Source organism: Ooceraea biroi, chromosome 11 (genome assembly GCF_003672135.1).
Source record: "Ooceraea biroi isolate clonal line C1 chromosome 11, Obir_v5.4, whole genome shotgun sequence".
Taxonomy (NCBI): domain Eukaryota; kingdom Metazoa; phylum Arthropoda; class Insecta; order Hymenoptera; family Formicidae; genus Ooceraea; species Ooceraea biroi.
The window spans coordinates 860,666-873,390 of record NC_039516.1 but is presented as its reverse complement, the minus strand read 5'-3'; the positions used below and the strand labels follow the sequence as shown (position 1 = coordinate 873,390).

The 12,725-nt window shown below is 38.2% G+C and overlaps 2 protein-coding genes across 4 annotated transcripts; one reads left to right on the top strand and one right to left on the bottom strand.

Moving 5' to 3' along the window:
* Positions 1 to 2,971: 2,971 nt before the first annotated feature.
* Positions 2,972 to 4,343, top strand: LOC105274611 (JNK1/MAPK8-associated membrane protein). The gene is made up of 3 exons (XM_011330882.3): positions 2,972 to 3,429; positions 3,659 to 3,828; positions 3,905 to 4,343. Exons 1-3 carry the CDS (start codon positions 2,981 to 2,983, stop codon positions 4,195 to 4,197), a joined length of 912 nt encoding a protein of 303 aa, XP_011329184.1. The 5' UTR covers positions 2,972 to 2,980; the 3' UTR covers positions 4,198 to 4,343.
* Positions 4,344 to 4,436: 93 nt separating this feature from the next.
* LOC105274612 (neutral and basic amino acid transport protein rBAT) lies at positions 4,437 to 12,711 on the bottom strand. 3 transcript variants are annotated; one of them, XM_011330884.3, is made up of 10 exons: positions 12,328 to 12,711; positions 7,599 to 7,977; positions 7,192 to 7,445; positions 6,989 to 7,114; positions 6,677 to 6,903; positions 6,406 to 6,589; positions 6,036 to 6,262; positions 5,472 to 5,474; positions 5,131 to 5,280; positions 4,437 to 5,044 (listed from the first exon to the last, which is right to left on the bottom strand). In XM_011330884.3, the coding sequence occupies exons 1-10, from the start codon at positions 12,559 to 12,561 to the stop codon at positions 4,969 to 4,971; spliced, it is 1,860 nt and encodes a 619-aa protein (XP_011329186.1). In that variant the 5' UTR covers positions 12,562 to 12,711; the 3' UTR covers positions 4,437 to 4,968. The 3 variants fall into 3 exon arrangements, with proteins under 3 accessions (XP_011329186.1, XP_011329185.1, XP_011329187.1); XM_011330883.3 differs by having other exon boundaries at positions 5,472 to 5,477; positions 12,328 to 12,561; XM_011330885.3 differs by lacking the exon at positions 5,472 to 5,474 and having other exon boundaries at positions 12,328 to 12,561.
* Positions 12,712 to 12,725: the final 14 nt, after the last annotated feature.

The window sequence follows — 12,725 nt, the reverse complement described above, 5'->3', positions numbered from 1 at the left end:
CGACGATACGAATTGCGCACGTGATGGTTCTATATCGCTAGCACTCGATCTTCTCTTTCCCGTCTCGTTTCACTCACTTTTACTACGAAGCTGTTCATGCGTGAAGGAGGACGATATGTTTCGTCAGAGATACTCGATGAGCAGCATAGCACAGAGACATCAACAAGAAAGCACGTTAATCGACACGATCAACGGTCACGGTTTCTCTCCGTGGAGCGAGCAGCTTCGAATTCTCACGCAGAGGCTCGATGATTCGGCGGCGTTGCACGAGTCCACCGTGTCCGGATTTCACGCGGCCACTACCGGTGCTTCGCCGGCTCTCGCCGTCACCGCCGCCGCTGTCTCTCGAAGGAAGGGGCGCGATGATCTCTTGGCTAGGCGTTGTCACACGCAGACGCACGCCCTGCCGTGCTGCCGTCTCCGTCCGTCCGTTCGTTCGTTCGTCTTTCTTTCCTCTCTTTCCTTTCCTTTTCTTTTCTCTTCCTTCCTTTCTTCCGTGAAGGTAAATGCTCCCGATTACACGGCGCGAGAAGCGCGTATACGGCACGTACACACCGCAAAACGTTCGACGACAGTCCGCGTTTCCGCAGCTGCCCTCCGACCCACCTTGACGCCCGACAAACGGCGTAGGGTAGATTCGATCGACGACGGCGGCGCCGGTCGGTGGTGGTAGCCGCTGCTGGTTCGTTGGTTAGTCGGTTGATCGGTCGGTCGGTGAGGGCTCCTCTCGCTCCTCTCTAACGATGTGCGATGTCGCGAGTTGCGTCGCACGCACGCACATACGCGCACGCATGCACCAAAAAACCAAGCCGCGCGCGCCGCGCCGAACCGAACCGAGTCGAGTCACCGGCGGCGGAACGGAGAAAGAGAGAAAGAGAGAGAGAAGCACCGTTACGAAATAGAACGACTTGCGTATAGCTGGTTAGCGCACGTCGTCGCGTAGTAAGTATGGCCGCGGGTAATGTGGCCGCGCGCACACGCACGGTATACGACCGTTCTGCTGCGTACGGGTCGCAGAACGGGAGCGCAAGTTGCGAGCTGCAACCACCTCGGGCACCGCGGTTGTTCCGAGTCGTTGCTGCCGCGTCTCTTTTTTCACGCGGCGGCCGCCGAGACTACGCTCCACCACCTCGACTTCACGCTCGTCGCACACCCGGACGCCGACACGATGACGTTAAACGGACGTACGTTAGGAGCAGCTCGTAGCACAGCACTCGGCCGCCATCAGCTGCTCGCTGCGACGTGGGGGCTTCTCTCATTTTCCGGCGGAGCGACCGCGACCGACCGTCAGGCGCCGAGAATCGCCGAGACGTGGCCCGACATCGCCCTGTAGTGTAGCTGCTACCGCTGCGCGCTCGTCCGCTCGTCCGCTTGGCTGGCTGCTTGGGTGCTTCGCTTGCGCGTTTACTTGACCGAATTTCACTGTTCACCACTGCAGTAAACCAACCGCCAGGCCACTGATCGCAACGATCGTCAAGCGGAAGAAAAGGCCCGAGCTATCGCGCGCGCACCGCCGCCCTCTTCACTTATTGAAAATCCGTCAAGAGGTACCTTGTGTGCCTGAAAATAGTAATGTGCGCTCGGCAATCATCGGCCGGAGATGACCGATCGTCAGCGGAGGCGCACGAGTACGGCAGGTGGCGCGCCGTCGACGTGACGTTTCGCATCAACTTTTCAAGCGCGTCCGGCCAATACCGTGCGCGGCGAGCGATCGCGCTATTGGCTGACGGCCGCGCTCGCGATCAATGCGCCGGCCAGTGCGCTGAAATGGAAGACAGCACGGCGCATGGACTCGATCGTTACGGACGAATCACGTTACCGCTTTACGAATGCGTACTGACGGAACACCCTTCTTCTCTCTCTCTATCTTTTTCTATCTCACGAATTTTCACTCTACTCGTTAATATATATAGATTCAATTATAAATTTTGAATTTTTGAATTAGTAGAATTTTGAATTATCCAGGATGTAATTTGAAATCATGAATTACTAAACATTTTTTCGACAAACTTGTAAAATGTATTCTCTTAGGAAATTCAAATTTCAAATTTTTTATCTTGAAAATTTTGAAAGGCAAAGTTTGTAGGATTTATCTTACTGATATTTTAACCTTGAATTAAAATTTAAAAATAATTATTTATAATTTATATTTATTATCAAATAAACACAAGTACCGTTACTATAAATAGCAACATCAGTGGACTATAAATGTATATATAGTTAAAAGTACCTTTATGAAAATCAAAAATAATTCAAAGATAAATTCATTTTATTACATATATACATAAAAAAAAGTATTTATATCAGGTGGCCAGTCAGCCAAACCTGCGCAGATCTTGCCAAGCGTTTGACAGTGTCGGAGAAAAATCTCCAGATTTGACATAGAATTTGTACATCTAATGTCAACAGAGTGCAAGCAGAAATGTGACAAATCCTGCTGACATGATCTGACAGCAGATTAGCGATTTAACGGCAGAAACAGAGAAGGAGCTGCGCAGTGCAGTTTGATTTTGATGTGCAGATTGACAGCGGCATATATGTAATACGTATACTAATGCATTGCTAACAGAGCTCAAACGCTATCGAAAACATCACGGTTTCCACAATTCTTGCCCTTTGATACAAATATACATGCGCGTGATGCATTTCTAACAATTTTGCAACGTTTTATTTTTCACAACCACGTATAACCACGTTTATTGTTTATCTTTATTAGAAGTTCTCTTCATAGAATCCAGTTTCTAGCCCACCTTCTCCGTCAGCACAGCCATTTCTTCATGTTTCCATCTTGCTACGTTCTTTTAGTCCGTGAACGAACGTTGCAGCCGCGTTAGAACCTTGGAAAAGATTTCCGAAGGATCAGTGAGTGAAAATAATCCGATATACCTATCTTTCGTCGTCGAAGAGTCGTCGTCGTAACCGATCATGTAATTCACCGTGTCCCATGGGTATCCTAACCTAAGACATAAACACGGCGCTGATGATGAACGCGCTCACGCGATGTCCCGGCCTGTATTGCGGCAGGGAGCTCCTGCCAGACGGGAATTGGAGCGATTGCGGCGCCTGTCCGCGCGGCTTTCGCGCCAATGCCTCGTCGGCGTGCGTGCCCTGCGACGACACGCCGATATTCTACGACTGGCTTTATCTCGGCTTCATGGCTCTGCTGGCCCTGGTGCTGCATTGGTTTTCCATCGACATGGTCTCCATGCGTCGGAACATACCCAAAGAGGTGATAGTTCTGCACCTGTCTGCATTGCTCGAGGTAGTACTGGCATCTCTCATAGTACTGCAAGTGACAGAGCCCATTGGAGAGTTCACCATAAAATCGTGCAAGGCGAAAAGACTGTCGGATTGGTACACGTTACTGCACAATCCCAGTCCCAATTATGAAGCGACCCTACATTGCACGCAGGAGGCAGTTTATCCCTTGTTAGTATAATCAGATTCGTTTCTTACTTTTCACTGGAAATTGCACAATACATATTTATAATAAGCAAAGACTTATATAGATTAGTTTTAATTATTGGCATTTAATAGATTCTTCAAAAATATTTTTAATGAAACATTGATTTAAAATTTGTCAAATATTTTACATAGGTTTGCAACAACTTGAGAACTGTATGACATTCATGTGTAATGACCATTTACATTATTTCAGGTACACCATGGTTTTTGTCTTCTATGCTTTAGGTATAATCCTTATGTTACTAATAAGGCCAATAATAGCCAAGAAATTCATGCCGAAACAAGGCAAGTTCTCCATTTACGCCGCGTTGTACTTCTACCCAATCCTTGCGCTGCTTCATGCCGTGGGTGGAGGTCTCATATGTACGTTACATAATATCATGATTATATTAGTATAAAATTGAACACACTGTATATTAATCGTACATCTGTTTCGTAGATTATTCTTTTCCCTATATTACTATCATCCTGTCGGTTTTGTCAAATGCGGCGCACTTTGCATTCAAGTTGAACCAAACGATGAAATCGCTATTACTGAGCTCCGTCTCAGACATAAAGAACGTGATAGTCATCCTGGGCCATTGGTTGTTACATGGATATGGAGTGATTGCGGTGGCGACTCTTCGTGGACTTAGCATTCATCCCGTAATGTTGACCCTAGTTCCATTACCTGCATTGTTTTATATTCTAACAGCGAGATTTACCGATCCCCATAAGCTCCACATTGAATAAGCTTTCAGAGTACTACCTGGCGTATCGAATACTTTACATGTCATCTTAACATAATTCATTAAAGTGTTTACATTAAGCTTTATTACGCAAAAGTTTATTGTATGCAATTATATAGGATATCTTTTAATAAAGATTTGGTTGTTAATTAAAACCTTTTAAATTTGTCTAATATCAGTAGTGATATTATGTTTTTCCATTGTGTTTTCATAAAACAACTGATTTAATTACACATTTTTTTATGTTTGCATATACATATATTTCATCATGCACTTACACATCAAGACACAAAATCGTTTATATTATTTGCACACGTAATACAATGAATATATAAACGCACAAATTTATAGATCTTTTTAATCACTTGTTTTCTTCCAAACATATATACGAATATTGTTTTCATATAACAAATGATGTCAATAAACATAATAATCCATATGTTCATGTACAAATATTAGTTAGATTTTCGGCAAACAATGTCTTCTTTGGCGGATAATGATCAAAGAATTTGTGCATTCTAAATTCAATATATCAAGGTTGACCGGAAAGTCGGTACGGACTTGTTTAGCAACTTTGTATCAATTCTTAATACAAAGTTTTGCGTTCGAATTTTGCTAAAAACAAATCTGCAGAGACTCTCCGATGAACCCAATAAGTGTAATTTTAGTCTCCTTGATATAAGCGATACATCGACCAAAACTCGGTTTCTATCAAAGCAAAAACGCAATCGCACACAGATCGTTATCGTTTTTGCATCAAAAGCATTCTTCATAATTATTCCTTCGGCACGAATGTCAGTACCAACGTGCTCCTCGGCGATATGGGTACTCTATTTGATGGCAACTTTGTCCTGCAAACAGAAGTGAAATTAATAAAATATTAAACACAGTAAAATTATACGGACTTATGTAGATTGTCGCATGGAGATCTTCTTACTTGAAAACTTCTGTGTCTTGAACGTAATTGGGACTGTGGGCGAACACAGTGATTTCTTCTGATATTCGCGATATCCCGGACAGGTCTATGATAGCTGATTCTTCTGCAGTCTGGTACGCGACCAGATACCCGGGATTGCCACTTTTTAACCTACAAATTTATTCATAAAAATTTACATATCTTCAGATTTTCCTCTAGTAAATACTATTGCGAAGCGTCAGTCTCAGATGTAGTTTATTAAAAATTGTGAATTAATCTGCATCGTCTTTCTCCTTTTACATGCATGTTAATTTTAGCGAAGCATAAACGTAACATGTTATGTGCAAGTAATGTGAACTCACCAACTTCTGCGTCACGCAAGAAGCATGGAAGAATAAGGCAAATTAATATTTGGTTAGTTTATTATACACAATAATCTCAATATTTCCGTTATTGAGGCCCGTATTTTCAAGTTTACTCAATGCTATTACGAATTTACTCTTACGAGTGCCCAGGAATTTTGTTTCATCCGATTTAAAACCATTTAGCGTAAGATGTAAATCAAACAATTGATAGATTGAAAGCATCTCGAGAATGTAGGGCCGGGATGTTCAAAGGTATCTCAATGCAAAGTTACAAACCGTGTGCACAAGAATGGATTCAATCATCCAATTAAATCTCATTTCTATTCATGTATCATATGCACACATGTTTGCGACCATTCTTTCTTATGTGTAAGTTAGTTAGATTAACAAACATCATTCAAACGAGTAATTTCAAGCTTGTTTAGCACAATTTAATACATACTATGTGTTAATATATTTTTTGAAAATGACAAGCATATGTATATATCTTATTTCTGTTGAACTATATGCAAAGTTGTAATTTGATTATAATTTATCATATTATTGTTACATAAAGCTCACCTGGTATATACGTAGACAGTTCCGTTTATTATCCTATTCATCATATCCCCATGAAGGAACGTTAAACCACTTCGTGCTTTCGACAATGTTGCAAACGACTCCTTTGCAGACATAACATCGTCTAATCGGAGAATTGGTGTGCCCGGCAGTAACATTGTCATCAATGTTATGCTATCGGCGATATCAGCGGGCAAACGTTGCCTCAAAGTGGTCTGTTTATCATTCAACTGCAATCAGTGTGCCGAATCACAGTACATGCATGTGAAAACAATAATTTCAATATATTTTCATCGAGATTTTTTTTTTATTTAGTGAGATTCTACTAGAAAAGCTATCGCGTATGTATATGTATGTATGAAAAAGTACTTACGTTCCAGGCAGGCCACGGTGCAATATAAAGCCATTGTGATATAATTCTACGCAGCACTGTAGCGTTTACATTCGCACTCATAGTGGTGAGGAAGTGCGAGCTCTGCGGTAAATCGATCAGTATCTTTTTCTCGTTGTAAACTTGCAATATATCTGCACCGATGTCATCTTGCAACGCGAATAATCTACAGTGTAAGTAATGATATAGATATGAGCCAGTAGTAACAAAATGTATGTAAATTAATAAATTGCCAGATCACATGGAAACGTACCCTTGGCCGTTGGTTTTATTATGAACAATTTCTTGCCACTTAGTTAACACCGCTGCGTTTTCCGGACGATCACGTGTGTAGACATGTGTCAGCGACTGATAAGTGTTCGCTTCCACAGGAAGAATGCTCCTGGACTCGTCATGGAGCTGTGGATCTTCCGTTAAATATTGCGTGTTCGCCAGGCGAAAACCACTTATCCCTAGTTTCAGCCAATGACTCAAGATGTCCTTAAAAGGTACACAGACAAAAATGTAGAATACATGTTAAAACAAGATAAGCTGATCAGTTAGAAACAAGGCGTAATGAGCTTACTCCAAACTCTGTCACCACTTCTGGATTATTGTAATTCAAATCAGGCTGCGACTTATTAAATTGATGGAGATAGTATTGACCCCTTTGTTCATTCCACTCCCACGCGGATCCGCCGTAAACGCTCAGCTGCAAACGTAATATTTGCTTAATAATTTCCTTTTCAACGTCGCAATGTTTTATGAACTGAAGCTAGTATGACTAACCCAGTTATTCGGAGGGTACGGTCTTTCTTTCCCGCCATCTGATCTGGTTATCCCATCAGCCCATACGTAATAATTTGTGAATGGATCCTGCCTCTCTACAGATCGTTGAAACCATGGATGATCCACGGAGGAATGATTCGGATCCAATTCCAAGAAGATCTGTTGCTCCTTCTCGTGTGCTACTTTAATAAGATTTTCCAAATCGCTAACGTTTCCTAATTCGGGTTTGATGCTTCTAAAATCTTCAGTTCCACCTGCCATAAAAAAATACAATCGTTATTAATATACTATATTTAAAAAAATATGAATTGTGTATAAAAAAATGCATAATCAATCTCTTTCATATAAAGCTATGCAGAAAGCGGACTACGTAAAAAAACATGATTTCTTTTAGATTTCGTACATACCGCTTGCACCTTCCTTCACCAGTGACGAAAGAGATATAGCCCTGATATGTTGACTCTTCACGTCATTTAGTACAGATTCTAGTCCTTTCAAGTCAGCGGTAGGAGAATCTGAGGGATCCAACTGAATAATTGGGCTTTCTTCCCACAATTTCTTTGGCTCAGGTACTGAGCATTTTGGGGCTACCACGATAATGGCTATAGCACCAGCCAACATGGCCGCCCACAGCAACCAAAAAGCAATGAATAAAATCCATCTCAGTCTCACCCAGAATGGGTCATTAGCAAACTTCATCAATTCTTCTTTGCCCATTCCAGAAAGAGTTTGCTTTACCATTTCGATATCGATCTTGGCATCGCCATTCTCAGAGATAAATTTTGCCTAATAAAACATACAATTTTAAGTAACTTTCAGACGAGAGACATAAAACATTATAAATAAATCTAAAATATATAAATACATATGTATATATTTACATATACTTATAGAGTAATATAATAATGTTTTAATTGTTTAATTGTTTTCAGAACATCTTTGTATTAATTAAATACAAATCTTATTGCAAAGTATCCATAAAACTAACAATTCAGATTTTTAATATGCTGTTATATTTTTATAAATAAACATATAGTGTACAAATTGCAGTAAGATAATATAGAATTAATTTAATGGTCCCTTAGATATATTTATTTATTAACTAAAATCAGTAGAAATCACTAAAAATAAGAGCTTATATAATATATAATTTAATAATAAAAACTCTCCTTTCAATCGACTAGTCTGGCAAAATTTATTGTAATGAATACGAGGCATAATTTAAGTAATCTAATACAAGTCATAAACATTTTTAAGATGAACAACTTACTGGTTGAAAATGACTTTCGAAATAAAGAATAGTGTACGGAATATTCTTGAGGAAAACCACGTCACATCACAGAAGCCAGCAAGTGATACGCAGGAGACAGTGCTATGTGTATTTGAGAAGTATGTCATAAGCATCTGGCAAATTCTCTGTGTCTCTTTGTAAATAAACGCAAACATTGCGTTCATGTTTAACAGCAAAGCAATCATTCTGTGGTCCGTAAACATAAAGGTCTTAACAACCACGAATTTGACTGGTCCAATGTTAATATTTTGCATCACGAAAATCATCTTAAAAAAAGAGAGATTACTGAAATGTTCCTTATCAAGAGAAATATTAATTTGATTAATTTACAAAGAGACACAGAGAATTTGCCAAGTATTTATAACATACTTTTCAAAAACACATAGCACTGTCTCCTGCGTATCACTCGCTTGCTGGCCTCTGTGATGTAATGACGTGGTTTTCGTCGAGAATATTCCGCACACTATTCTTCATTTCGAAAGTCATTTTCAACCGGTAAGTTGTTTATCTTAAAAATATTTATAACTTCTATTAGATTACTTAAATTACCTTATATTCATTACAGAAAATTATTTGCTAATTTTATTGTTAAATACATTTGATAAGGGCCGAAAATTTGGTCGAAACGTTGTGTATCCAAGAACAAATAAATTTTGCTAGACTGATCGATTGGAAGGAGTCTTTATTACTAATTTACCCTGGCGATATAAACTTAGTACTTTGTATGTACTTTGTATAATATATAAAATCTATTAATTTTACGTCTTTTTTATATTGATTTTATATTGATTGATTTTAATAGATATGTTCTAATATAAGTTATATGTGATATTTATTGTGCATGATGCAACTTCTACAAGTAGATGATGCAATTCCTATAAGAGTTTGCATACTTTATCAGTTTGATTAGCCTACATGTTTTTACTGCCCACAGTATTTTGCTCAGACTGATGCTCATATTCTTCAATAAATACGAAAAACTCGTGAATTGTATTGAAAATATGTTATCTCCTACAGTCTCACAATCTTTTTTCACAAAAGCGCAAAGAACAGATACATCCCATACAGCACGGCAAGATTGCCGCAATATTGCAGCAACATTTTTCGGCAAGATTGCAACATTGCAGAATCATTGCGAAATGTTGTTGCAAGAGTACTGCAAGATTGCAGCAACGGTAAAATGTCCGCTTTCAGAAATATTGCTACAAAACGTTGTAGCAATATTGCAGTAAAATATAACATGCAAACTACTGTGGAAATGTGCCAATATATGGTTGAGCTGGATCTTTTGTGCCTAATAATATATTTCGCATTAATTTATGTATATTTTTCGCTTAACAAACTATCCAATCACGTAATTAAATTTAATTATGTGATTTCTTTTAGCTTCAACTTGAGACTGAGTTTCAAGACCGATAGTAAACGGTCTTAAAACGCAGTCTCAAGTTGAATCGTAGTTTAAGCGAAGTCTAAGCGAAGACTGTACATAAATTCATGTAAAAAATATTATTAGGCACAAAAGATCCAGTCCAACGATATATTGGCACATTTACTTGATTGTTATAATAATCATGACTAACATTAATATAAATACACACATTATTTTACGTTATTTTAGATTATACACAAGTTGGCATAATAGCTTTAACACGAAGTAAAACCATTCTAGAACACATAGATCTTTTATGAAAAGTTTAAAAACCACTTAATGTATTAAGATTAACATGCCAACTTGTAAGTATAATAACGCATAAGTTTATTTTATTTTAATCTTAGGGTTTGGAGGTAATAGAAAAATTTATATACATATATAATTAATATAAAAATGCTTTCAATCCTATGTGTATTAAAATTATTATAATATTAAACATTTTTTAATACTTACTCTAATTGTAAGTGACACACAAACACACAATAAAAGTACATGTTATTTTCACAATATTTTACAATGTTGCTGTAACGTTGTTTAAACTATATTGCAAATTCACGACTATACAATATTTCTGCAACATTGCACTGCAATGTGCAATATTGCAATATTGCAGCAATGTTGCTGCAAACTTTTGTGCTGTATGGGATATATCTGAATACATATACATCGTGAAAACCACGAGTCGCCTCACTATTCGCAAGAATGATCGATTATTCACGCAATAAAGAAGGTATCTCTCTTAAAATACAAATATCTTCCTCCCTCATTCGTAATATATATACATATAACATGTCCAATCTAAATCTGTTTGCAAATTAATTAACTCCAGCTATTGCATCAGTATAGAATACAAACTATGGCTGTGTTCGGTTTGCATATTGTCGCATTATCAGCGTTTGTAAGCGTCGTTTGTCTCGTTCGTTTTGTTTTTCTCAGCACTTGCAGAGCATCCACAGACGTCGCTATGACGTCAGTAATACTGCTTTGCATTTTGAAACGCTCATTTAGTCGAGGTAGTGTGATAAAAGAGTGAATATTTTTACTTAAAGGAATATGTAAAAGCAAATTTTGATAACTGTGCCACCACAGTTAATGAACTTGAAACATACAGAATAAACATGATACATATTATAACTATAACTATATTATAACTGAGGATGAGACAAAACGACTAAAAGTTTGCTCCCTTAAATTATTATACTTGTTTGAAAATGTTACTTCTGTTTCTGTTATAATTCCGCAATCGAAAGTATGAATTAGGTTTTGTTAATTTTTTTCTGTTTTTTTTTGCTGGTTTTCTATTTGATTAATCATTAATCTATTGAACTATTGATTTGATTGATCCATTTGATTAATCTATTTTTGTTATATGTTGTATGTTCTATTAAAATTATTTATATATATATTTGCAATATTTAAATGATCACAGTGAAGTCTCCTTTTATTAAATAAAGAATATTACCTTTGACGAAAATATTTTATTAGTGAAAAAATTTCGCCAAAAAAAATATATGGATTTTAATAGCTGAAGTAATGCTAAAAAATGATTATGACGTTACTGATCAGCAATGTATAGCGAAACTTGCTAGCTTGAATGTTTACAATATTCAAACCCAACGATCTGACTTATCAATGTGAGCGCATATCAACCAAAGCGAACGACTACAAAGTGCTAATAAGCATAAGTGCTGACAGCATGAAAGACTGTAAATGGAAAGCAGCTTATCTAAACTATGTTCCATGAATAATTATCTCTTTCATTATCTCAAATAATAAAACATCTTCATTATTATTCTACAAGATAATCGTACATTGATATAGAAAATGGACTGATATTGATGGGTTCAGTACTTTCAAGCGAGAAATCCTGAAAAAGATAATACATTTTTGTGAGATATCTTTTTAATTTTGATATCTTAATATCTTTTTAATTTCCCCTTTTGGTTACAGTTAAAGTATGTCATTTTTACGAGTGTGAAAGAGAAAAGTTTGAGAAAACTTTACACATGATAGACACATCTACTTCTTTCTTACATGAGCAATGCATTGCTCCACTTGCTCTGTGTTTCACGTATATCTACTCTTTGCACTTTTGTGAAGATTTTTGCAACATGATATATCCTTCCTAGCCATAAATTAAAACATCTTAGTAAAATAAAAAAAGTATAAAATTTTGTTAAATGGAATTCACAAATTCACATACTATATACATAAACATAATATATACAAATAGATTGGTTAAAATTACGCTTAATTCGTAAAAGCCGAATTAAACAATGTAATTTTGTTGAGCTCAATTCGCATTTTTCGCGGACGCATGGGTATTTTTGAGAGACGCAAGTCATCTTCGCGCGCATATGCCATTGTTCAACCGTTGCAAAATTCGAACGACTGAGAGACGAGAGATTCTTACCTCGGCATCGTTCTTCTCCGTGGACGTGATCTTCGCGGTGCTGTCATCCTTGAGCATTCGCTCCTGCACACCTTCCTCCATGTCCTCGTCACGGTGCTTACCCATGATGCTGTCCTGCTGAGTATCGTCGCAGCGTACGGTAACCTCCTCCTCCGACTTGGGCGTATCGATGACTGACGATGACCTTTCCTTCGCGGCGCCGTTCGCTTCACCACTATCTCTCCCACTCTCCATATCGCGAATCGCGATCAAGGACTCTTATCTGTTTGGTCGTCTCGTAGAAAAGCTTACGCAATGCTTCTCGCGTCAGAGTACAAAAGCCGTAGACGATGCTCTCGTACATACACGACGTGACAGTGATAGCGATGGCGCCCGTTCGCGCTTATGAAGTTTGATCC

What these genes read in the sequence shown, in the direction of transcription:
- LOC105274611 (XM_011330882.3), top strand. Translation starts at nt 2,981, where the DNA reads ATGATGAACGCGCTCACGCGATGTCCCGGCCTGTATTGCGGCAGGGAG. An exon ending in CAGGAGGCAGTTTATCCCTT is followed by an intron (nt 3,430 to 3,658) that starts GTTAGTATAATC and finishes ACATTATTTCAG; the next exon opens with GTACACCATGGTTTTTGTCT. An exon ending in CGTGGGTGGAGGTCTCATAT is followed by an intron (nt 3,829 to 3,904) that starts GTACGTTACATA and finishes TCTGTTTCGTAG; the next exon opens with ATTATTCTTTTCCCTATATT.
- LOC105274612 (XM_011330883.3), bottom strand. Translation starts at nt 12,561, where the DNA reads ATGGAGAGTGGGAGAGATAGTGGTGAAGCGAACGGCGCCGCGAAGGAA. An exon ending in GGTGAAGGAAGGTGCAAGCG is followed by an intron (nt 7,446 to 7,598) that starts GTATGTACGAAA and finishes TTTTTATGGCAG; the next exon opens with GTGGAACTGAAGATTTTAGA. An exon ending in CGTACCCTCCGAATAACTGG is followed by an intron (nt 7,115 to 7,191) that starts GTTAGTCATACT and finishes TTACGTTTGCAG; the next exon opens with CTGAGCGTTTACGGCGGATC.